At 43.7% G+C, this 25,930-nt stretch overlaps 1 protein-coding gene across 4 annotated transcripts in view; it reads right to left on the bottom strand.

Moving 5' to 3' along the window:
- The window catches only part of IKBKB (inhibitor of nuclear factor kappa B kinase subunit beta), a 51,164-nt gene that overhangs the window by 6,439 nt on the left and 18,795 nt on the right, over positions 1–25,930 (bottom strand). Inside the window, exons 6-20 of one of the 4 annotated variants that reach the window (XM_081046993.1) lie at positions 19,921–20,009; positions 18,775–18,864; positions 16,189–16,313; positions 12,637–12,744; positions 11,068–11,197; positions 10,497–10,691; positions 9,555–9,669; positions 8,362–8,485; positions 7,613–7,782; positions 7,412–7,473; positions 6,223–6,344; positions 5,004–5,053; positions 4,794–4,893; positions 4,436–4,583; positions 1,493–1,620 (exon numbers count right to left, since the gene is read on the bottom strand). In XM_081046993.1, coding sequence (XP_080903119.1) covers positions 1,493–1,620; positions 4,436–4,583; positions 4,794–4,893; positions 5,004–5,053; positions 6,223–6,344; positions 7,412–7,473; positions 7,613–7,782; positions 8,362–8,485; positions 9,555–9,669; positions 10,497–10,691; positions 11,068–11,197; positions 12,637–12,744; positions 16,189–16,313; positions 18,775–18,864; positions 19,921–20,009 — 1,756 coding nt within the window. The remainder of the gene's footprint in view (positions 1–1,492; positions 1,621–4,435; positions 4,584–4,793; positions 4,894–5,003; positions 5,054–6,222; positions 6,345–7,411; positions 7,474–7,612; positions 7,783–8,361; positions 8,486–9,554; positions 9,670–10,496; positions 10,692–11,067; positions 11,198–12,636; positions 12,745–16,188; positions 16,314–18,774; positions 18,865–19,920; positions 20,010–25,930) is intronic. The other 3 variants (XM_081046994.1, XM_081046995.1, XM_081046996.1) reach the window with 3 other exon arrangements.

Here is a 25,930-nt window from a genome sequence, read left to right as displayed (position 1 = left end):
AGTCTTAGGACATTTTCATCACCCAAAAAGAAATCTTCCACCCATTGTCAGCCACTGTCCATCCCCTCTCCCCACCTGTCCTAGGCAATCATTAATCTATTTTCTATGTTTATAGATATGCCTACAGGAACTGATTTTAACCACCTCCAGTGCCTAGGGCCTGACACATAGATAGTGCTGACTAAATGGGAATGGGACTGAATTAGAAGCAAAAAAAAAAAAACCCCACAGGTGGTCAAGAAGACAGCAGTCCCCGTGTGCATGTGCACTCAGGGCTTTGGAAGAGGTGAGAAGCAGATGTGCCCTCCAGATGGGAGGACCGCTGGGGGTGGGGAGGCAGGGTGTCGACCAGACGCCTGGTTCTCAAGCTTAAGTACGCATCAGAATCAGCTGGGACTCGTCAAACATGGACCACTGTGCCCCGCCCCGGACCTTAATTCAGAATCTGCATTTCTAACAAGATGCTGCTGATGTTGCTGCTTGGACTCTACTTGAAGATAAGCTGGGCCAGAGCAAGGACTTTGTCTGGGGCCAGTGGATCCACCCGGAGAGCTGCTGTGAGGCGGCCGTGAGGCCTGCAAAGGCTCAGGCTGGATCCTCCAGGCAGTGGGGAGCCCTTGCTAGTTTCTGACCAAGATATACCTTCCAATGGCATTACGTGACGACTAATTGTACCAGTGAGGGGGTGGAGGCAATATAGATAGGAAGCAGGGAGGCAAAAAGCCTTGCCAGAAAGGGCTGAAGTGTTCTGTTCACTACATCGATGGCAGTCGTCCGACTGACAGGAGGGGAAAGGAAGGGATGAGTGGGAGGTGAAGAGAGTCAACAGGAGGAAAACAGTAACTTGGTAACGCCAAGGAGTGGTGGGGTGAGAGGGAGGAGGCCAGAGCTCAGGTAGGATGAACAGGGCCCTCCCTGCGGGGAGTCTGCTTTTGAAGAACAGATAATGATGGCTGGACTACACGACAGCATGTGACTGACTAGCACTTTCAATATTCTCATTGAACAATTAGTAATCCAACCTTCAGACAGGGAAACTTTAGTTACCAAGTTACAAGGGACGACCGTGTTTCCCTGAAAATAAGACCTAGCCAGACCATCAGCTCTAATGCGTCCTTTGGAGCAAAAATTAATACAAGACTTGGTCTTATTTTAACGTAAGACTGCATGTAATATAATATAATATAATATAATATAATATAATATAATATAATATAATATAATATAATATAATATAATACCAGGTCTTATATTAATTTTTGCTCCAAAAGATGCAGTAGAGCTGATGGTCCTGCTAGCTCTTATTTTCTGGGAAACACGGTATGAGACATTCGTCCCTGCAGTGCCTAGCATATGTAACAAACACCAAGCAAAACATACACAAAACCATTAGACAGATGAAACGGTCTATCAATGATAAACATGCATTTCCATCCATGACCTACGGATGTGCCCTTGAATATTACACTTGGCGTTATTAACGATGACATACCTTTTGTTGCCTGACTCAGGTAAGCTGTTGGGGGCATTGGGAGGCTGAGACATCAGCTGACCAGAGTGACTAAGGCGAGAAGCATTCATGCTATCTGGGCTTCCACTGACAGGACCACGGACCTTGCTCTAAAGGACACAACCAAAAAAAAAAAGAGTCAACAAAATTTTGGAGCAAAGGGATAATCAAATTTTGCCTTCACATACTATGATATTTTCTTATGAGCCAATTGGCCACAAGACACATGCTATTCCTAGAGTATCAGTCAACATCTCTATCCGTGACAACAGCTGATAGTTTGCATTTTAGTATAAAAAATGTTTATTTATAGGTGTACTTTTTGATAAAAGATTCTAAATGTAAGAGATTTGAATTGCCTGTATTTGTAGGCTGTATTTCATTAGTTTGATTGCTTAATGAACTCATACAAGGAAATTGGAAGGGAGATGTTTTTTACTCTTTTCCAAGTAGGAAACTGAAACACACAAAAAGGTTATCAGTGACTCTGTGAATCGCCCATCTGTGGGACAGCTGAGAAGAAAACCAAGCTATCCTGACTCCTGGGCTGCAGTAGCCACTCCATGTCAAAGCCAAGATGCTAAGCCAATGGCTCTTGCTCCAGCTACTTGCACCTCCTCACACCTGCAGCCCACAGACATGACCTACAATCAAGCTTCTCAGCACCTCAAACCATGTCTCCTCACTGAGTCCCCATCACACTCTCATCTGTTGAGCTCTCCTACTGCTCACTGACCCCTGCCCTTACCCTCACTGCAGCCTGCAGCTCTGAATCCTTCTTGCCTCTCAAGCTATGGGGCCCATCCTGGCTCCACATCCTCCCTCCCACTGAACGTCAAGGTGCAACTTCATCCAGCCATTCAAGCACTCAGTGTAGTCCTGTTCTTTGTTCTTCTGCTTCCCTGCAGATCGTCGCCCACGGAGAGACCCAGTCATCCACCTCCTCCCCTTCTGCCTGGGTCTGCACGTGAGGCAGGAGACCACTCCTGTACCATCCGGCTCCCTTTCCCTCCCACCAACCTGTCCTGTGAGGATGGTGGATGAGGCTACTCAACTCCAGCCCCCTCGGAGTGGCCCCTCACGCTCAATGGTGAGGTCTGCCAAAATCTCATATCTGTTCTTCAGCTGCCATCAGAGTGATTTTTCTAAAACCCTCATGTGATCATACCATTGCCATGCTTAACTTCCTTCAATGTGAAAGGAAAAAACAAATCCTGCAATGTTTCCTCTATGCCTTCAAAAGACAGTGTGGCCTGCGTGCGCTAGCTAGCCCCTGCCTATCTCCAGTTCCATCCCATCCCTGGTTCTCATTCCAGCCCCACACCACGCCAACCAGATTATATCCCATTCCAGCCTTTTGACAGAGCAACGTCTTTGTCCTGGAATGTCCTCCTCTCCACCCACCCACCTCCTACTCGTTTTTCAGGTGAAAAAGCACCTTCCTGTGAACACTGCCTGTGGTTCCCTTGCTTCTACGGTGGAAGCTGGGGTTCTTCCTCTGCATTCATGCTACAGCTCACGCTACTCTAGCTGCTGTACTCTACTTCCTGCCCTAAACTGTCCTCATTCATTTCCTGCCTGTGCCCCTCACCAGATTATGAGCTCCTTGGGTCAGGCGCCATGCTTCTCTTCCTTCCCGTATCTCCAGTTTTTATCACACACTGGCCATATAGTCAGTGCTCACAAATACTACGAATACTTCTACTTTCCTCTCCCTTAAATCCTCTCTGTCTCGTCATCTCTCCCGTTCTCTTTTCCTCTTTACTTCCAGGAGGAAATGTCACTCACCCCTTCCCAAGGCCAAGTCTTCCACTCATGCTCGTGATGCTGACCTTTCTATCGTTCTCAGGAGTGGAGACTCAACTGCCTCTTGGCTCTGATACTGTGAATTCCCTGGTACACTTTCTCCATCTACTTGGCCTACAAATATGCTCCAGTCTCCAGGATCATAAACACCAGCCATAAATCCTGCTTCCATCTTAAGCAGCTATCTTCCTTCCCATTCTCCTCTCTGCTCTTCAAGGCTATTGATGACTACGTAGCTCTCTTTTCAACTTCTTTAACTTTTCTGCAGCCTTCACAGTGGAGGCCACTCTCCATCAGCTCTGGCTTCCATGGCTTTTGCCTGGCTTTTTTTCTTTCACTATCCTGGGCTCTCTTTTCTTTGTTTTCTTTGTGAGCAACATTCAATGAAATCGCAGCACCATTAGGACGGTGGGCACAGAAAGTGTGAGTTCTGATACCAAGCAGCGGACACAGATGAGGATCCATCACATCATGCTGACATGCACTGTATTGGGCTAAATGGAGGACGCCAACACGTCTGTCCATTCCTAACTCCAGGAACCTGGGAATGCGAGCTTATTGGAAAAACGGTCTTTGCAGACGTAGTTAAGGGTCCCAAGATGAGACCATCCTGGACTACTCAGGTGGGACCAAAATGCAAGGACAAGAGTTCTTAAGAGACACCCAGAAGAGAGACACAGGGCAGAAGGCCATGTGAAGACAGAGTCTGAGGCTGGAGTGAGGCTGCCAAGCCAAGCAGTGCCTGGGGCCGCCGGAAGCCGGAAGACGCTAGGCGGGGTTCTTCCCTCGAGCCTTCAGAGGGAGCCTGGCCCTGCTCACACCTTGACCTCAGGCTCTGGTCTCCAGAACCGTGAGAGAATACTTTGTGGTAATTGATTACAGTAGCCACAGGAAATGAATACATACATAAATAAAAACAACGGGCCTAGGCCCTAGCTCTGCCCCTCCCTGTTCACTCTAACTCATGGAGAAGAGAAGTGAAGACTGAGCAGCAGCAGCTGAGTGGCCTATCAGTGGGCTTGTGGTCTCCCTGGTAGGGCAGAGACAGTGGCACAGAGGTGGAAAGGCCCAGAGAGGCTGGTCGACTGAGGGCTGTGGGCCTGGTACAGGTATACTCACACAAGCGATCTTCAGGAGATTCCAGAGTTCCTTCTGTCGCTTCTCCTGAAGACGAACAACAGTCTTCTCGTCCTCATTCATTAAACTTACTACCTCTTCCACCTTGGGCAACAATTCCAGAGCCTTCTGCTTGCAAACCACAGTTTTACTGTGAAAAATAAACAAGACAAACTCCAGTGGCTTTTGGGTTGGAAAAAGTAGGAGAACATAATCCCTGGCAATTATGAATCCATTCAATGGCTGCAGATACATTTTCTTCAGGTGGTTTAACCGTATCAGAGCAGAGTGAGGAAATGGCCTCACACAGCCTCGCTGCTTCTCCACACTGCATCTCAAGTAGAAAAGTAGGGGCTTATACCTGAGCTGTGTATAAATCACTCGCACTTTCTTCTCAAAGGCTTGGATTGCCTGAAGTAGCAGCCGTACCATTTCCTGACTGTCACCCTCAGTTCGTTGGTCTGGAAAGAGGGAAGATGTTGCACATTTCCTCCAGGTGGCTGGCAGAGAGTACCAATGCCTCACACCTGAGACAACAAGGAACCCAAGGCAGGCATAAAACCCCACTTACCTCTTGGTTTTTCCCTTAGTCTCCTGTAAAGCTCCCTCGCTTGCTCTTCTCTGAAATATACAAAGAAGAAGCTATGTCTAGATTTGAGGCCAAATAAGCACATTTAAAGCACTGATAAGCTACTTCCTGCCAGTAGAATTGCTGATTTCTAGAATCATGACTGGCAATGTCTTGACTGGCAAAAATGATTATTCCTGGAGATATTATAGGTGATAACCTACAGCAAGGGAAGGATCACCCTAATTATCAAAAATCAAGCATCTCTGAGGTGTAATGAGAGAGAATCTTAAGGAAAGGAGTCTCCACTTTGTCCCCGGAATTCCTGTCCACTCAGCTTCTGCAATAGTGATTCCAGGAGCCATCACTGGACCCAAACATGCAGAACATGGCTTCCCCTTGAAAACTCAAGCCTGCGTGCACACAAACTGCTATCCTTTTCTCCCTTTAACACAGTGAGACTGGCTGCCATTTTCAGAGTGAGACAACTGACTTTCATTTGAAAACTGAGGGGAATAAAGGGTTAAATGATTCGAGAAAATGTACAAATAATCAGGTTTCTGATGTTTGGGCTCCTGGTCCTGAGAATCCTAGTAACAGCATCAGAAGACACTGCTGAGCCCAAATGAGGACAGCTCCTGAGAGGCTGATGTGCTTGCCTGCCTCCTTCCCGTCTGCACTTAGGGGCTGCCTGCAACTGTGTGATTTCTTTCAGGTAGGGCGCTCTGCCTGGGCGCTTCATCCCTTCCCAGAGCCAAGGCCAAAGTCCTGATAAAGATTCAAATGAAGTTTCCAGGTCCAAACTTCTAGGAGTTGCCAGACTTCTTCTCTGCTCTACTTTCTGCTCTCTGAGCCACCCCTGGGTCAGGGTAGGCTGGACGAACAGTGACGTTTGATACCATGGGAAAAGCTCCTGGCATTACAGCCTTTAGAGTTCACGAACTACTGCTCTGTGCATTATCTAAACTATCCTCCCAACTCTGGGGGTCAGTCTTGCTGGCGCCTCAATAGATATGGAAACTCAAGCTCAGAGTGATGGTGATTTGCCCTTGCTCATCTCTGGACCATGCCGAGATGACTGACGGGGGGCATGCTCTAGAGAATGGCCTCACAGAGCTTCCGTAATAACCACATGGAACCCCAACACACACATGGACAACTCTGGTGGGGGCCGTGTGTATGTTGGGGACAGCGTGTGGCTCCCTGCCCAGCTGGTACTCACAAGTCGTCCAGTGTACCCCCCTGCTTCCGACCCATCGGGCTCCTCTGCAAGTCCACGATGTCTGTCTGCAGTGCCATCATCCTTTCCACCAGATGTTTCACTTCATTCTCCTGATGAAAAATCTGTGCTAATGTCAACTGACATAATACCAGCACTCTGAGATGTAAGATTTTCAGGGGAAATCCTCCAAACTCACTAAAGACTCCTGATTGACTGGCTAGAAGGAATATGGACTTTGAAGTCAGAATGACCTGGCTTTGCATCTTGGGGCTGCCACTTTCTAGACGTGTGACCCTTGGGCAAGTTACTTAACCTTTGTCTGCAGTTTCCTCCACCACAAAACAGGCTTCTAATAGTGCCACTTTAGGGGTTAGATGAGATAACCTATGTAAGTATCTGGCATGGTGCAGCGCATACAGAAGATGCCCTCCGCATATCCTTTCCCTTGTCTTACTTTGCCCATCCACTGCCACCTATGCGGGAAGGCCCGGACCCCTTTATTTCATAGATTATGTACATGAGCACCAAGATGGGTGGAGCCCTCACCGTCTCTGGTTAAATAAGGTATTGTCTAGATAATAGCTGCCTTTAAGCATCCATTCAGTACCAATTTATAGAAACAGACATTAAAACACAGAGGTGAAGGTCCTTGCCCAAGTTCACCGAGGAAAATGTTGAAAAAGCCCACCCAGGAAAAGCCTCAGAGCCCAAGGTTCAGTCTGTGTGAGGTTCACTTCCCTTGCCTTAACAGTTAACATTTTTCAGTGGCATTCGATAAACACTGTCCTAAGACTCTGCCTAGACCTCTTCTTCCCTATGGATTTAACGTCCCAACAAAATTCGGCAAAAACCTTTGACTAGATGAAGAGCTAATCATTCTTCCAAGGCCCATTCTAACAGGAAGAGGTCTAGGCTTCCCCTGAAGGACATTTCACATCGTGCTCCTTAGTCAAATCTGGACCAGCTCTGTCCGTCTGTGTGGCTCTTGAATCTGCCACAGTAGGGCCCCCTTTACTGGCTATTCTCCCAACCTCTTTCCAGAAAGTCCTAGGTAAAGTCAAAGAGCGTGGTGAGAAAAACTTGAATTCTGACATGCAAGACTGACCTACTCTCTGAAGAGAAAGTGGAAAATGGAAGACAAAGCCTCATCCCCCTTGGTAAGGATATAAACCTAAAATGAGTCTCCTACCCGCCCACAGAGCTCCACAGCCTGTTCCATTTCCCTCCAGGCCAGCAGCAGTTTATCTGATGCTGGAAAAAAAATGTAGGGAAAATAAATTGAAAAACACCACAAAACCAAAACAGAAATAAGCAACTCAATTATAAAAAACAACAACAAAAGAAACCTCAGGAAGAGAAAACAAGAATGGAATGAGCTCTCAAAACGCACTGCAAAGAGTACACTCACTGATCCCAAACTCAGTTTGTTCACTATACTTCTCCAGGTCAATCTGGATGCTGGTCTTAAAGAAATCCAACTTGGCCTTGAGCTGCTGAGACATGGAAGCCATGGAGTTCTTCATCTTGGAGAGGCAGCTGTTATTCCGGAGAAGATTCATCCTGCAGGGACCACAAGAAACAGAGCCTTGGGGCATCTCTGGGATCCAAATACCATTTCCTGCACAATAACAAAACCACCTCAAATGCCAAGGCAGGTCCCAGTTATAATTATTATTATAAGAGCAGCCACTTATAGCCATAGACAATTTTCTGGCCCTCAGCAATGCATGTGGTTCTGCACCAAAATTGGAACTAGGCTGAGTACTACACAAAGGGCCAGTAACCCAAACTAGTCATAACCTGAGGAAAGAGTCAGTCAGTCCCTGGCATGACAATCAGGGGAGTGTTGCTGACCCAAATTGCAATGAGCTCCTCCACGTTCCAAATTCTGACCCTGGTTCAACCAGCCCAACCCTCCATTTACACTCCTGCTCCACGGGCTGACCTCACTCACCCTGTTGGGTCTAAAAGGGCCTTCTCCATCCAGCTCAGCGGACCACTTCCTGCCCATCCAAACCAGTGTCTCCCTCTTGCCTCTCCTAATAGTTGCTTGTGGGCCCCTGCCTCTGCCACCTCTCTGTGGCAAAAGCCACCAAGCCATTTTAAATAAATTAAGCCCCAAACCGCCTGGCACAATACATGGCAGCTCGCTGTCCCTGCTGCAGCCGGTTACAGTCCTCCTTCAGGGTTTGGATGGTGTGCCAGACTTGGCCCCACACTTTCCTCAGCTGGAAGAAAGACAGGTTCCTCTTGGGCTCTTGGACTGGAACATAGACACACACAATTGTCAGAGAATAACTCCCTGACGATGAACCGCGTCCTGCCTGGCGACAACACTGCCACTTTACCTTCGTGCAAGTTATATAACTGCTCTGCTATTACATAAGGTTTTTGGGTGCTATCCCTGGCTACTATCTCATCCATTTTTTTGTACCCCATTTCAGCAAGAGCATGTACCAGTCAATAAATGGCTGTTAATTTGAAGAAACACTTTGTGAACCAAGTGGCAACAGTCCATGTATACGGGCTCACATATTTTCAATAGAAACTCTAAATTTCACAATATTTAAGGTCGTATGAAGTTTTCTAAAAATGCAGCTTCAACCAGCATAACTGGAAGAAGATTAAATAAGCAACAAGCCTGGAGATCTCTAAGCCCTTGGACCCTTGATCTGTGTGAGTTTATTCTGTGTGAGTGTGTGGGAACAGGACTGGGAGATGCATTAACATGTCCATCTAACGTTCACTCAATGGAATACTATGTGGGCATTTAAAAAACAGGCAACTCTATATGCACCAACAGGGGAAAAGGCTCCAAAATAGTAATATATTGCTACATGAAAAAGGCAAGTAGAGAACAGTATGTATTGTATGCTACCATTTGCTTGAGGGGAAAAAAGAATTATATACACATATAATTTATAAATGCATAGAATACCCCTGGAAGGTACAGCCAAGAATTTGATAGCAGTTTCTCTGGAAGATGCTGTATGTATATCCTTTTGTACCTTTTGATTTTTTTGGTACCATGTGCATGTATTAATTATTAAACTATAAATAAAACGTCAAAAATAAATAAAATAATCATCTGATTCAAGTTCAGTGGCTCACAGGCAGTCTTCTCTGTCCTGTGTTTAAAGTTCTACCTATGAGGTTGAAGTTAACTGAAAACGTCCTTCGCTCTTTTTCAGCTGGGAGGCTGCCCCGCACCAAGTAAGCTGCTCTCCTTGGTGTGGACCACCCCCGGGTCCACGTCTCTTGCTCCTGCCTCGTCCCAGGCTTCATAAGTGATTTAAAAAAAGGAAAGAAAAAAAAAGCAACGATGTTCTTACGGATACAGCTGACACTTTCAGGTTGGGGCTGTGGGGAGATCTGAGTCTCATAGGCGATTTTACTGTTGTCAAAGAGAAAAACAAGATCCATGTCCAATGTGCGGCCCTCATTTAACTGCAAAGGGACAAGAACAAAATAAGATCTCGTGGGTCCAACCCCTCCTCTTTCCAATTAATAACGAAGAGATTGCAGATCATTTCCCACGTTTCATGAATAGCATCATCTTCACCCTGCGAGTACTGAGCACCCATGAGTCTTTCTTTCTTTTTTTTTTTTAAGGAGGGTGCAGCTCACAGTGGCCCATGTGGGAATCAAACCGGCAACCTTGGTGTTATTAGCACGACGCTCTAACCAACGGCCACCAGCTCCTACCCCCGCCATGAGTCTTTCTTAATGACTTTGGCCTCTACTTCCTTTTCCTGTTCTTTTAACACTTATTATCTGAATGGACACCTTGCTTACAACTTATCACATTCTATTTTGTTCTCTGATTGTCTTTACTGTATAATTTAGACGTTTGCTATTTCCTTTCCTCTCCAATGACTGTTTCTCATATGTTAACTATGTTAGCTATTTGGGGGCAGGAACCATGCCTCGCTTTGCTTCGGCTGTCAGCACAGTTCTGTACGCGAAAGGTACACACGCATCGTTTTGGTTGACTCAGAAGAATGAAGCATTGCTTTGGCAACAAAGGCAAAACAAAAGGCACTCTGAGTGGTCTGGAAGTAACAAGCCAAGTGTGGAGGGATTCGTGTGTCACATTAGGCCATACAAAGGATCGTATAGTTCAACTTAGAGAAAAACACCAAACAAACAGGTAAGTGTGCGCACTGTGTTCCTGACAGAATTGATAAAGGAGAGCTAAAATCTGAATGCGTGATTAGCGTCCTTGCAGGCAAAGTCAGGGGACAACGGCATTCTGCAAGAAGCCCGGGGCTCACCTTGCCGTCTGAAATGCACTGAGTGGCAGGTTTGTCGGGGATCAAGGCCAGACCCGCCTCTTGCAGCAGCTCCTGATCCTCCTCGGGGATTCCTGTGTCTTGCCGGATTCTGTCCTTTAAGCTCTGCAGGCTCTCGTCCTCTGTCACCGGGTAGGTGTGAATGGTACCCGTGACCATGTTCAAGATATGAACCAGCTGCAACACAACCCAGATGTTACTGGAAAAAAACCCATCCCTAAACAGATGTCTGTCTCTTTGCCTGGATCTGCTGCTACCCTCAAATTTCCCAGCCACTCAAAGCAAGGGCCTAGCTTGAGGAAGGGGGTCCGAGTGCTATGGTTTATACATTTCAGTCTGTAACATTCCTGTTTGTCCACAGCTACAACCTTACAACCAACGATCAGCACAGGGTCCTATCCTCTCACTTAGGTAGAGGTATACTCTCACAGCAACCTCAGTTTCCCCACTGGTCAGGCAGCCCACGACGTGCTACGTAATGAGCATTTCTTTCCCCTAAGAACTGCCGCGTCCCATGGGGACCTAACCTGCTGCCTCATGGCTCCATGCTCACCTTTAAGTTTAAGATGTCATCCAGGGCCTTGAAGCAGCCATTGGGCCCGTACCCAGGGTCGGTGCCCCTTTGTCGGGGGTGCCACATTAGCATCAGCTGCAGCCACTTCTCCAGCCGCTGTGCCAGGACGCTGAGAAGAGAGGAGCACAGTGCAGGAGGAGACACCTCCACTGCCAACCTCAGGCTGCCTCAACGTGCAAAGCGCGCACCTCATATGCATGGCTCCATTATACACACAGGAGGCAGCCAATAAATTATTATGGAAAATGAATTAAACTCAGAGAAAAAGTAACATTTCCAACTAAATTATCCAGGTGCTCATCACCTCTCCTGATCTGCTAAAACACGGCCACAAATCAGGGATTTCTCAGCAGATGGGTCAGCAGACTGATTGATCTCCAACTGGCTGTTGGAGAATGATCTGTGCAGCTTTTTAAATGCACTTTACAGGCATGCCGCCCTCCAGGTGGTCCACACACATAATCTAGATCCCATGCTGCTGGGTTTATTTTGTTAATCACCCCCCTCAAAGGCAATAGGTGGGTTCACATGACAAGTCACACTCCTTCCCTTGGCACTGCACGCGCTCCACAGCTAGCCTCCTGTAAGCACGCTCAGCTGACCTCTTCACATCCTCCACTACAGCCGCTCACAGAGGCCAACATGGCTACTCACTGCTTCCCAAAATGTGCCTTTGCTCCCCTCAGCCTTGCCCTTGTAACTTCCTTCCTCTTCATCTATCCATTTCCTGCACATCTTTCCAGATCCTTCCACAAAGTTCTAGCTCATCCAAAGTCATTCCACATAGCTCTAGTCCATACAATACCTCTACCCATACTCTAAATACTCATGGTAATTATTACCCATGCTACTCAATTGTGTGTGCCTTGTAGCACATAAAAGCTGCCTTGTAACTTTCTTTTGTACTATTACCCAATTCTATTATTATTTAACTGTTCATACTCTGGCTCTAAGAGTAGATTGCAATGCTGTTAAAACTACAAAGGTTTATTTGTTGGCTTTGACACAGTATTAGGCTACATGAGGAGTGCAAAGAGAAATAAAATAGAATTCCCTACCCTTAAAAGGCTTACAGTTGAGTAGGAGATCATCTCTATGGAAAACCGAATGTAATACAAGGTAGAAGCTACTAAGGGTAATAAGAGGTACCGATAAATTGTTATTTGAATTTAGAAGAGAAATGATTTCCAGATGGGAGTGAGTGGTGGGAATCTGTTCTAAGTTTAAGATCAAGGTGGATTATGTATGTCAAGTTCTTAGTCTTAGGATGATAACCTGATAATCTATTTAAAAGCCTATGGATGACACAAAGGAAAGGCCATGTGAGGGACACATTGAGAAGGTGGCCATCTGCAAACCAAGGCAAGAGAATGCAGGAGAAACCAAAGCTGCCAAAGCTACCAAGTCCTTGATCTTGGACTTCTGATCTCCAGAAATATGAGAAAATAAATTTTTGTTATTAAAAAAAAAGAAGCTTATGGATGTCACCTCAGACATCTATTTCAAAAAAAGAAACATATGTGGAAGAGAAATGCCACTGTGCCTTACCTGTTAAGATTATTGGGGTAGGGTAAAGAGCTTGAAAACTTCACTGCTCCATTCAAGTCTTCAAAAACGACGATATCCATTTCACTCTTCTGCCGGACTTTGGAATGCCTGCAGTCATGTATTCTTGTGGATTACAGCCCTTAACACTGCAACATACCACTTTACAGCTGTACAGGATACCCCCCAGGTCACTATTTAATCTTTTGGGATAACAGTCAGTGCATTTCCACCCTGCTAGATGGCATCTTTGAGAGTTTAAGAAAGGGCAGTCATGGCTGAATGAGTGAGTAGTCACTAACCATTCTGTGCCAAGTCCTGCAGACAGAATGGCTTGCTGAAACCTTATCTCATCCTTATTATTTTCTCTACCTTTCATTTTATCTAATTCAAAACTCTCACGTGTTGATGGAGGATGAAAGTAGGACTTCCAAACCATGATTATGGCACACATGTCACATGTACAGGAAATGTGCACAGCACATGCACACACACGTACACTTTCCTCTAAATGTATATGGCTAAATATTATTTCTAAGGGTAAGTGAACTTTTACATTTCCCAATTTAGAGAACTTGTTGATGCATCTGAAGTAGTTTTTAAAGGAAAAAAGATTTTAAAACCCGACTGGTTTCAAATCTTCTCAGTGACAAGGGTGATCATTTGAATAATGCTTTCTAGATAACCAAGTACTCTGACACTGAACATGTACCCCTTTGCCATGATAACCCCATATGTGGCAGACACTGTTTTTAGTCCCCCATTCAATGGTAAGGAAATGAAAATCAGGTAATTTGCATAAGGTCACACAACTAGAGAGTGGTAGAACCAGGGACACACATCCAAAGTCTGGTGCTCTTTCGACTCTGTCTGAATGTCCAAATACTTCCTTTGCAAAAAACACCTAAGAAATTCAAATAAAAAGTGTTCACCTGTGCAACTCTCATTGGTAAAGGAAGCACATGGGAAACCCAGAAGAGCTGGCAGAGGCTGGTGGGTCATAGCTCGGTCTGAACTTGTGCGTGTAAGTCACCATCACCAATACTCTGTCATTACATACAAATGGGATGGTCCTCTAACAAAAAACTTAGCCTGTCAATGTGAAATTATAAAAATAAAAGGACATAGTAAGTAAAATGCTTATAGCTTACGTCCTAGATTGCAAAATAGAATTCTAAAGCTGAAATTGCATTTGTCCTGAAATTACTATCTACCTGCTGTCTGAGAGGAAAGTGAAAATTTTAAAAGCTGTCTAAGCCTTACAAAGCAGATGAAACAGGCACTTCTCACACATGAGTCCACTCAACAGCTCCTTACTGGGCATCAGAGAAGAGAGTGGTCACCTGGCCTTCCAGCACCAATGAGGGCAGTTCTAGGATGCTGGTTCTGCAGACAACAGACTTCTATGAAGACGCCAAACCATTAGGAATATATTTCCAAATGGCACTTATTCATCCAGTTCTAACGGATTTTAACTCATCTTGTTACAAATAATGGAAAAACTCAACATCTGAACTGGAGAAATGCAGTTAATTCCTTGGTTAGTTAAAAACACTATAGCTGCACAGATATGTAAAATTATTTTTATGATGGTTACATTATAAGGTGTGACTATAAATTAATGAGTGAATTCCCCCAAATTTAGAATCTGTAAAGGTTTAAAATCAGTCACCACAGGAGGGCATACTTTGCCATTCTACCTGGCTCCTCAAGCGCAGGGACCTGCCTCATTTCATCTTTGCTTTGCTAACATCTGATATATAAACATTGACTGAACTGAACACATCACATAAAACTACTCTTCTACCAGATTTCAAAAGCTGCATCTTATTCTTATCAATAAATAGTCTCATGATTTAAATACCTATTTTCGAAAAAGTTCATTGTTTTCACTACTTCCAGAAAGATACTTAGAAAAGTGACAACAGCCAGTATTGGCAATGGTGTGGTGAAAGGCACAACTTTGTATGTTCCTGGTGGAAATGTTATTCATACAACCTTTCTGTTGAGCATTTCGTTAATACACATCAATAACCTTTAAAATATGCATAATCTTTGATCTGTTCATTCCACTTCTAGGAATTATCCTAGGGAAAAATAATTGTGGATATATAAGGATTTTCCTACAAGGATGTTATTCTTGGTGTTATTTTAATAAGTAAAAATTATAAACTACCCACACTTCCAACAATGGGAGACAAGTCACAAACTATAGTACGGCCACACAGTGGAATACCAAACAAATAATACGGTATAAAATAAATCATTTTCAATAGTAAGTATAAAAAGCAGATTATATGAGAGTATGTAATTTGTGTGTGTGTGCATGTGTCTGTGTGTGTGTTTTTAAGTATGACACACATTGAAGAGCCTGGAGAGACACAAAAATTGTCATGGTGATTGTTTCCAGGAGTATGTGAAGGAAATTCTCACAGTGTAAAAATGCTTTAAGAGCACATACAGAACAGAGTTCATATTATACTACCATTGATGTAAAAAAGGGGAAAGATACATAAATGAAAAAATAAACCAATACATGCCAATGTTCTTGGATATGTACAAACATCCTTAGAAGCACACCAAAACCCAATGCAATCGAATGCCTGTGGGAAAGAAAACTAGGTGGGTTTGTCACTCTGTATACTCTGTTATACTTTTTGAAGTTTGAACCATATGAACTAATTACTGCCCTCAAAAAATAGAAACTGAAAAAAAAATTTGAAATGTAGCATTGTTTAAATTACTGGGTGGCCTCTCAAGAAACAACTCTGAATGCAACCTAACTAATTTATGTTAATTTTTAAATTATACATTTCAATAATTAACTTGTTAATTTTTAAATTATACATTTGTTAATTTTTAAATGTTAATTTTCATTACGTTAATTTTTAAATTATACATTTCAATAATTAACTTTTTTAGTAATTACTTTCAGTAATTAACTTCAGTGATTAACTTTTATATATATAAAATGAACAACACATTTTTATAATTAAAAAGTTAAAGAATATAATTTTTTAAAACTTAATTGTATACTTTGGTTTTTTATTAGAAAATCTTTTTTTGTAACTTATTTGGTTCACATTTTAAGCCATCTTCTTATGCTTTTAAAACAAAAATTTATATTCAGGTATAGACAACAATAGATTTTCATATAAATATTTCTCATTTGTCGTGTATATATCTTTTATTTATTTACTAAAACAAGTATTTTCAGTGTAAGTGCACAAATTTACACAACAGCCTGTGTGAATGGACTGACTTATTGCTACTGAACACAGGGTTATTTGTGTCATTTCTATAGTATTATATTCAAAGGTGTTAATACCTGACAACTGCTCTACTTTTCTAGGTTTTTGGAGCTTGGACTGGTCACACGCAGGGTCCCAACAGGACTTTCTGTTTTGGAACACAGACCTCAGATGTGTCAGGCCCAGCCTGGGAGTACTCAGTGAGACACGAACAGGTAAATTGACATGACAAAGACAGAAGGACACACTTCTTCCTTCAGGAGACACTCCCGGCCCTGCCCCAGGGCCATGGTCTCTCACTCACCATTGCACAGGCTGCCAGTTGGGGAGGAAAGGACGGAAGCCCGTGATGCACTCGAAAGCCAAGGTGCCAAAGCTCCAGTAGTCGACAGTCACTGTGTACTTCTGTTGCTCCAGCAGTTCTGGGGCCTGAAACGATGCATGGTGGGGACACGCCTGAGCTTCTCCCTCTTCTGAGAAGCCACCACAGGAAGGGCAACCAGCCCTTCTAATCATGCCCCACACTCTCCTAGCTCTATCCAGGGGCACTGGCACGTCCACTCAAGGGTGAGGAGGTGACCACATTTAGGTGGTGGTATCTAGGATTTTTCTGTACCCCGTTCACTCATGATGCTGACACAAGGGCCACTAGTGGTACTTTTAGGTAGACCAGAGTACATCATATACCCTTCTCTTGGGCTCTGTGTAGAGATGGGAAGACAGGCTATATACAACAAAGGATAATGATACTGGGCTGTACACACCAAATGCATCATACATACATTAAATGCTGACCAAGACTCCTAAACTGATGTGGTTTATGACATGTGGGCGTACAATGGGATGGAATATATACAATCAGGAAGGAAAAAGCCAGATGCCTGACTGCTGCCCAAGTAGAGAGAGCTGGGTGACCAAGGAAAACTTCGAAGAACAGGTAGGACAAGAGCCAAGCTCCGAAGAAGGCTCCTCACATGAGTGAGGAATGTCTGCGAGGAGACATTCCAGAAAGGACCATCACAAGCAAAGGCGTGTGCTATCCGGCTGGAAGTGTGACGCCTATGGAAGGGCCAAGGGGTCCAAACTCAGAGGAAAAACTGGGGATGGCCAGGTCACTCTGTGTCTGGTCATGGACAGAAGGTTTAGCTTCTGTACGTGAACGATGGGACTGAGCATCCTGGTCAGAGCATGGAGTCTCCCATCTAACTGCTGCTGAGTTGATGAGCATCCCAGGAGGTACTCGCAGGCCTACATGCGCACATTACACAGACACAAGCACCTGAATCACAGCCCTCCGTGAGTCACAACTCTGAAAGCTCCAATCCACATAGCAGGTGATAAATCGCTGGAGCCCATTACCTTAGTTGGTGGCATAAGTAGTAAGTATAAATGCACTCAGGAAAACGTCAAAGAATTTCTTTTCCTTTTTATTTAAGAACTACATAGGATATTTGAGCTCATCTAGCTTAGTGACTTTCAACTGTTTTTCTTTTTTAAACTGCAGACTCCTTTATTCAATCAACATTTTCTTGGCTGTTATCATCCACAAGCAATCTACAGTAGTACCTCAGTTTTCCAACGTCTCCATTGACGAACATTTCGGTTTACGAACGCCATAAACCCGGAAGTAAATGCTTCGGTTTTCGAACACGCCTTGGAAGTTGAACATATCACGTGGCTTCTGCTGAGTGCAAGATCCTGAGGCCTAGCTGTTGGCTGTTTTCGAACGTTTCAGAACTCGAATAGTCTTCCGGAATGGATTACGTCGGAAAACCGAGGTGCCACTGTATTACCCAGTTTTGCTGAGTCTCTTGCTAAGCATTTCTTGCATCAATCTCTACGTCTGCTGCCAGCTCTGGACTGCCTATCACAACAGCCTCCTTACTACTTGCCCAGATTTACTTTTGTTCAGTGAAATTCATTTTCCCCATTGTTTCAAAAGTGGTCTTTTTAGAAGGTAAACCTGATACCTCCCCAACTTAAAATCCTTCAATGTCTCTCCAGAGGTTTTAGGATAAAGTTCAAAATCTTTATCCCAGCTAAAAAAGCCCTGAATTATCTCTCCCCTACCTGTCTCTCCAGCTTCAACTCAAGATACTCTCTTCCTTCTTCTTTAGGTTCCAGCCCTACTGTCTGGTCTCCTAATGTACGATCTTCTCTTTGCCTGGAATTTCCTCTCCCCCACCTCCAGCCCCTTTTCACCTATTCTTCCTTCAGGCCCTCCTAATGTATATTCTTATAGCACCCTGCACTTCTACTCGGCAGCTCTTATAGAAACTAACTAGAATGCCTTAGTTATTTGTGTAAGTACCCGTGTAATACCTGCTTTCATGCTCAACTCTAAGCTCTAAAGGCCAGGGACATGCTTGTCTTCTTTCCCATTGCATCGCCAGCTCCTAGCACAGTGCCCGGCACACAGACTACACTCAGTCAGTATTTCTCGAATGAATGAGTGACTCACATGGAACCCCAATATTCAGACCAAGTAACATAAAGAAAGGGTGGGAGCTCAGACCTCTCATCTCGTACTCAATGGCCCCTGAGACACCTTATGGAAACTGTGGCCTCTACAGACCAGCATGAGTCTAGTTTAAAGTCTCTATTTTCAGATGACACACTGAAGCACAGAGGTTATGGGATCTGGACAAGGGCACACTAGCAGAGCTCCTTTGACATCAGAGATGATGGCCTTATCTTTCCACAGGGACTCTGTGCTGACTTGAACTGATAATTATGGCTCTGACCTCATGCGACAATTCTTACGCATCTAGGAACCATCCAAAGAGCTGGCAAGACTTAGATGTGAGAAGGCAAATACAGTATAGAGAAGAGCCTACGAATGTGGCCACCAGAGAGACTCACCAGCAAACGTGTAAACCCCGTTTCTTACCAGGTACTGCAGGGTCCCCACAAAGGAAGTACAGAGACTGCCCTGATCCAGTTCCTTGGCATATCCTAGGTCAATAATTTTGTGTATTAACTGGAAAAGAACAAGGAGAAACCTGAGAGTTATGAGAATACACTATCCTCCTATAAAAATTCTGATTGTTTGCTGACAGAGCAGAGAATATTTCTGAAATCCTAAGTTCCTCAGAACCGCCAAATACACAGAATGCCCTGAATGTGGTAGACAGAGGACAAAAGGAAACATGCGCTGTGAAAATGCTGGAAAAAGGCATATGTTCTCCCTTGCTCTGTGACCATCACCAGAGGGAGACTAACATTAAAGCACCAGCCCTCAAGATCGTTAACCCTGGACTTTATGATGTGAGAGAGCAGGCCAGTCCCTAGTCAGTAAGTACCTTTCGTTCTTAACTATTATAAGCAATGGTGAGAACGTGTGAATGGCAACAAAGTTGAGCTCTGTGGTGGTCCTGGAACAGCCCGAGAATGCTGACAGAAGCAATCTCGGACAGACTCAGTGACCCATGAGTTGAGTTACTACATTCTGCTCAGCTGAGCCGTGGCTTATCACCCCAGCTGAAAAAACAAGGCCGTGAAAGAACACAGCGCCAAGCCCCATGGGGAGGTTACCGCCACACCTGTGTAAAAGGGCCACTTGAAAGGGTCACTGAGAATTCTGGGGAAACTGCAGGCTGGGCCAGGCTCCACGCACAGGTGCCAGCACCAAACGCCTCTTCTCAGCCATATCTAGAACAAACTTAGCACTGGTTTCCCTGTTAGCATCAAAAGTGGACGCTATCAAACAAAGGAAAACAAAGTCTATTTCCAAGAAGTGCTAGTCCCAAAGGTTGGGGGGTGGGGGGGAAGGTGGGAAGAAAAACATTATTTTCCTTATCAGATTCCTGCATCTTGGGCAATTAACAATGTGATTCATTCAAATTTGCCTCAATCTGCAAGCAAGAACTTTCTGCTGGATTTTGTTTCAAATCAAAAAGCATTCCCAGAGAATCAAAGCAAATACAAACGCAAGCAAATGCAAATATAAACAAACATGCAGAGCTAGTTCCTTATCCACCAGAGCAGCTTCCCTGAGGCAATCCCAGGACTTCCAATTCCCAGGGGGGTCACTCACTCTTTGCTCTCCTTGCTGCAGAACGATGTTTTCTGGCTTTAGATCCCGATGGATGATTCTGTTTTCATGAAGGTATCTAAGTGCAGAGGCTGAGAGGGTAAAAAGGAAAGCGAGTTTTCATTATGCCCAAAAAATGCTTTTCATTTCAAAATCGCCTATGCTGTGAAAGATGAATGTTGTGTGCCCCCGAGACATACTCTGACTTTCAGCACAGCCTTACATTGGAGGGACAAGGCCTGAGCAGATGAAGGGAAGGGGATCTGACTGTGCGAGAACTTGGATCACTACGAGAATCAGGCTTTTTCATGCAAAGAACTTGTAGCCTAGAATCTATGAGGTCACCAACCACAGTCTAGAGCAGTTGTCCTCACGTGGCATTGTCTGGACCAGCAGCATCCAAACTTGTGAGAAATGCCATGTTCTCGGGTCCCAGCCCAGACCTGCTGAATCAGAAACGTTAGGGGTGACCCTGCAGTTTGTATATTAACAAGCTCTCCAGGTCATGCTGATGCTGATCAAGTTTGAGAAGGGAAACTTCTCCAGTGCAGAGGTTTAAAAATCTGAATTCTACAGATGGGTAAGATAGAAGGGCCCTCTGTGCAAAGAACACTTTGGTTATCTGGTCTAGAGTCCAATTACATAAGAACTCACCTGAGGGAGGAAGTGGGAAGGAGCAGCCGAATGGCTCAGTTGGTTAGAGTGCAAGCTCTGAACAACAGGGTTGCCGGTTCGATTCCCACAAAGGATGGTGGGCTGCACCCCCTGCAACTAAAGATTGAAAACGGCCAACTGGACTTGGAGCTGAGCTGCGCCCTCCACAACTAGATTGAAGGACAACGACTCGGAGCTGATGGGTCCTGGAGAAACACACTGTTCCCCAACATTCCCCAATAAAAAAAAAGTGGGGAGAACTAAAGAAGAGACTCGGAGCCCACTGAACACAGCTGACAGTTCAGCATGTATTTATCATGTGCCAATTCTCTGCTCGGTTCTGTGAGGGGCATAAAAGAAGGAACATGATCCCTCACTGTAAAGAACTTGGGATCTAGATGGGAAGGAAGGAGCCTGCACAAGACTGGCTTTGAAGTCATTTGATACCCACAACTTCTGCTGTGAAGAGGAAATACGATGACATTACACAGGAGGGTCATGCCACAGAGCCACAGGGGGTGGCGGTGGGGGTGAGGATCCATCTACAGCTGACTCTAAGCAGGATGTGATTTTTGCTTGTAAGAGAGGTTTGATGACTTTAACAGAAGTCCTAGCTAACTGTACTACAAAGAAAACCCACAACGGAATAAAATTATCTTTATTTGAAGATAAAATTATCTTTATTTGGAGATGACTATATGCCCAGAAACTCAACAGACTAAAACATGGAAAGAACTTAGTGAGTTATTTAGAACTAAAGTATATACAAACCAATAACTTTTCTCTATGTCAGCTATAAATATCCCATTCACATTAGCAACAAAAACTCTAGAATACGAAGGGATAAATTTAGCAAAAAAAAAAAAAAAAAAAATTAGTGGTAGGTGAAGAAAAGTATATGGCATAAAGAAAAGCGATAAAAATGACACAGAAGGTTCTCAAAGTTTTTGGCAAAAGATACTATTCACAAAGTCAAAAGACAAAAGGGCTGGGAAAAAAATATCTGCAACACATATGCCAAAGAGTAAATATACCAATAGACAAAAAAGCTCTTATAAATCAATAAGAAAGCAACCTGGGAGAAAAAGGGGAATTTACAGAAGAAACGCAAATGGCAAACAATTCTGCAGAAACCTGCTCAAGGTCACAAGTAGTCATAAAAGTGCAAATCAAAGCACAGTGAAATACCTTTTTTCACCTCTTCAACCGGCAAGAATTTTAGATGGAAAATAAAAAACCCTTCCCTACTTGACTGGAAGGAGTAAAAATAGCTGTACCTTTTTGGGAAAGAAATACGGCAATAATCTATTAAGTTTTAAAACATACATATTGCTTGACACATTATTTCCACCTCTGGTAGTCTAGTTTGTAAAATCTAGTTATGGCATAGCTTTGAGTGAAATAGCCAGAAACAAACTGAGAGTCATCAAGCAGGGAATGGTTGAACAAATTACGGTAGATTCACATTATAACAGGCAACTGTTTTAAAATCGTTTAGCTTTATAGATAATATCACCCAGATATAGATAATATGCCTTAGAGAGACGTCAATGACGCACTTCCAAGTTAATGGCGTGATCTGGTTTTTGTTATTAAAAAAATGGTTGAAAGCAAATGCAATAACTACACTAAGAGAAGTTTAACAATGGTAAATAAACTCATCAAGCCAGACTTAGAATGCGGGCAAGCCAGGAAGGTGCGCAGCCCCCTAACCAGGGCAGCAGTTCCTGCCTGCGCTGTAGAGCAGGAGACAAAGGCCTTCCACATCAATCAAGTGATCACACACACTACACGAAGACTTTCATGCTGAACGTTTCCTGAAAACACATTTGAAAGTCAAACTGAGACAGCTAAACAACTAACATCTGATGAAGGCAGTTCCGGCTCAGAACATTACATTATATGACAAAGCCTCTAATTACATCTGCCTTTTGAAACCCAGCCTTTGACCATATGGGTACAACATTTTATACTTGTTCCTTATTTTTCATTTCTTTCATAACTGAATACAGTAGACTGGCTTAGGTCCATTGACTGTCCAAATGGAGTGGAAGACTTGCTGCTTTCAATGCCTAAAAAATTCCTCTCCATCTTGTTCTCCACTGTATTAACTTTTAAAGACCAATCCTTCTTACCGGCACTTTCATTTTTGTTTTACTCATTTTTACCAAAGAATCAAAGTATAACAAAACACTGAAATAACTGCCCAAACACAACCTTGCACATAGCGATGGTACTGCTGTTGAACCTGAACTAGTGGCTGCCAGGGAAGGCGCACAACCGTGCAGTAACTCAGAAGGTTTATTGACTGACTCACAAAGAGCCTGTTTGGGTCTATGACAAGAATGTCAGGGTATAATACATAAAAGTGCGGGTTAGTCTGTTCAGAAGCAGAATGTATGAAAGTTGAGGCTCACTGCACTTTGAGCGAGCATACCCACCCAGCCTGAGACAAGACCTCTGAAGCTAGATGTGAACATCTCCATGCAAATCCCCTGGAGCACGAGCAGGCGAGATGCCCCAAGCAGCCCCTCAGTGAGGAAGAAGAGTGCTCAGATTAGACTGAAACACTACTCCCTTCATCACACTGAGTAAGAGTTGTCACAACTCTTTAGTGAGATGGGAGAGCAATTTGGTAACTAATGCACTAATTACTACCAATAGTTGTCTATTTTTATAGTTGCTTAAGCAACTATATACAACAAACTTTTAATTCTCATTTTGGGGCAGTCATTTATTCTCAAATACTCTTGTCAACTTAATAACGTCTGAAATTAAAGAATCTTACATGTATTGTTATGTACAGTTTCTTGGACAGAGTGGAACAGTCAAAACTCTCTGATAGGTAAGACTTCTTAAATAGCTCTCCTTACAGAATTAGAATTTTAAAAGCTTACTTTGGTCTGACTCTGCTACATTTTACAAACTAGTACCTGAAAAGCATCATGAAACGAATCAAAATTATCTCAAGCCAAGAGAACCTAACTTGATTTAAATTGGATGGAAAATGAGAAATTGAGATTAAGAAAAACTTTTGCATCTGAACATTTATAAAAAATCTAAAGCCCTAGCAATAGTGATAATACACATGTATTTAAAAAAACCACACCACATAGCGTAAAGCCTAAAAGTTAATTTCTCACATTCCAATTACAGAAAAGTATTTTAAGAAGCACCTACTCTGTGTGAGCCTTTAAACGACACAGTGGCACTCCCTAGGGCAGATACCGCACAGAGAGGCCCAGGTTAAGGAGCTGCCACAGGAAAAAGACAGCCTCCTATTACCCTCATCAGGAACAGCAGCCAGGCACTAAGCCCAGCTTTCCAGGGGCTCGTGAGGCAGACACAAATACATAACTGAAGAATGAGACACTCCTGGAGTTCTTACTGATGAACCAGAATCCCAAATCACAGCTCCTGTATATTTTTTCATATCAAAAACTACAAATTAGGGAACAGATAGGACCAGCTAGATTTCCTTGTAGAAAAGCAGTTCAATAAGGGTTATATCCATGAATTGCTACTTATTATACTTCAAATTGAAAGAGATTGCTAAGCTCCCATAAAAGCTCCCATAACAACATTTTTATTTGAGATACATTCTATAAAGAAGAAATGGAACGATAAACAGACCAAAAAGCTGACTCAGAGATTAGAAGAGAAAGAAAAGATAGTTACCAACTGGTGATTTAAGTCACCAATGAGTAAGAAGGGCAACAGGATGTTTGTTCATGCAATAAAAATTGACTGTGTGCCTACTATGTGCCAGTCATTTTGGTGTCACTGGGCTTTCCGAACAAAACAGATTGAAAGGTCACGTGTGGACATGTGGAGAGAGATTTAGTCCAGCTTAAGGTTTCTCGGCTAAAATAGTCCCTATGACTAATCAGCAAGGTAGTAAGGCAGTCACACCACCTGCTAAGAATAAAGTGCAAAATCAAGCTCTCATTCATTTCATTAGCACTTATAAAGTGTCTTCTATTTGCTAGGTATTGTGGAAAATGTGCCAGGGAATTGAAGCGTTTTCTTCACGTACCACACAAAATCTGGTCAATGGGCCCCAAGCCCAGAAATCAGTCCTCATTTTCAGGCACAGGCAGAGAGATCATGTAACAAGAGCAGAGATGCCAAGTACCCAGTGAGTGGAGGGGGCAACAAGGGGTAAAGAATCCCATGAGAGGGAGAACCACAGCGAGTGACAGGTTAGGGCAGACCTCATGGAGGGGACAAGTCTAAAGCTAAGTAAGCCCCCAAAATAAGAAGGCTTAGGGTTTAGGGGGAGGTGCAGGAGCAGCATTCCAAAAGGAGGAGCATATGCAAAGGCTAGCAGGAGCGTATAAAAGTGCACATGAGAAGTTGTTTACAGTGGATCAGGAGAAATGCAAGGTTCTGAAGAGGTGCGGCCTGGATCTTAATGATGGATTATGATGAAAGCGTCCTTTCCAATGAAAGACAAATTAGTAAAATGGGGATAAGAAGGTGAGGTATGACATCATTACAGTAATTTGCTATGACACTGAATTAGTGGAGACAGTGGGAACATAAAGGGAAAATGGGATATACAACACGAAGGAAAGTTGGAAGAATCTGAAGACGTTTTAAATGGGAGGGTGTGGAGCAGGCAGAGGGGCAGATTTTCAAGAAATGAGATTCCAAACTGGGGTCATGTCCGGGTAACTGGCAGAAAGATGGGGCTTGTGACATAAGAAAGAGGATATCAGGAAGATTTAAAGAAGTCTAGGATTTGAATTTGGAAGTGACTTTGGGAGAAATATTATATGGATGTGGATATGGAGTTGAGGATGGAGATGAGTGCTGAATATACAGGTTTTAGAGATACAGCTGATAGAGACGTCATGAGAATGGCCTGGCAGACAGAAGACTGGAAAGCAGTGGGTGGTCAGTCCAGGGGCAGAAAGGGAAGACTAGGATGGAACAGGAATAAAAAGAATGCATCAAGCAAAGTTCTGGGCAAAAAGATGATGCATTAAAGGAGGGGCGAGAAAAACGGTGTAAAGCAGTCAGGACGGGACAGTGGAGTGGACGTCAGAGACAGCCTGGGGCAATCACTCTGAAAGTCGGTTACCTGATAATGACAACGCAATATTCAGAGTCGGAAGGGACCTTCTCTAAGGTCACTTAGCCCAAATCCCTCGTTTTAAAGTTGAGGACACATAGGCTCAGAAAGTTACCAGTTTTCCGTAAAGAAGAAACAAAAAGATACATGGACCAAAAAGGTCCTTGCCCAGGGTGACAGAGCTGGGAAAAGAGGAGCCAGGACTGAAAGCCAGTTGTTGTCTTTATTATTATTATATTCATTAATCAGGTTTATGCTTTCCAACATAATTTATATACCAGT

This window comes from Rhinolophus hipposideros (assembly GCF_964194185.1).
Source record: "Rhinolophus hipposideros genome assembly, chromosome: 4".
NCBI classification, from domain to species: Eukaryota; Metazoa; Chordata; class Mammalia; order Chiroptera; family Rhinolophidae; genus Rhinolophus; species Rhinolophus hipposideros.
The sequence above is the reverse complement of the archived record's forward strand: the minus strand, read 5'-3'. Positions and strand labels throughout refer to the sequence as shown.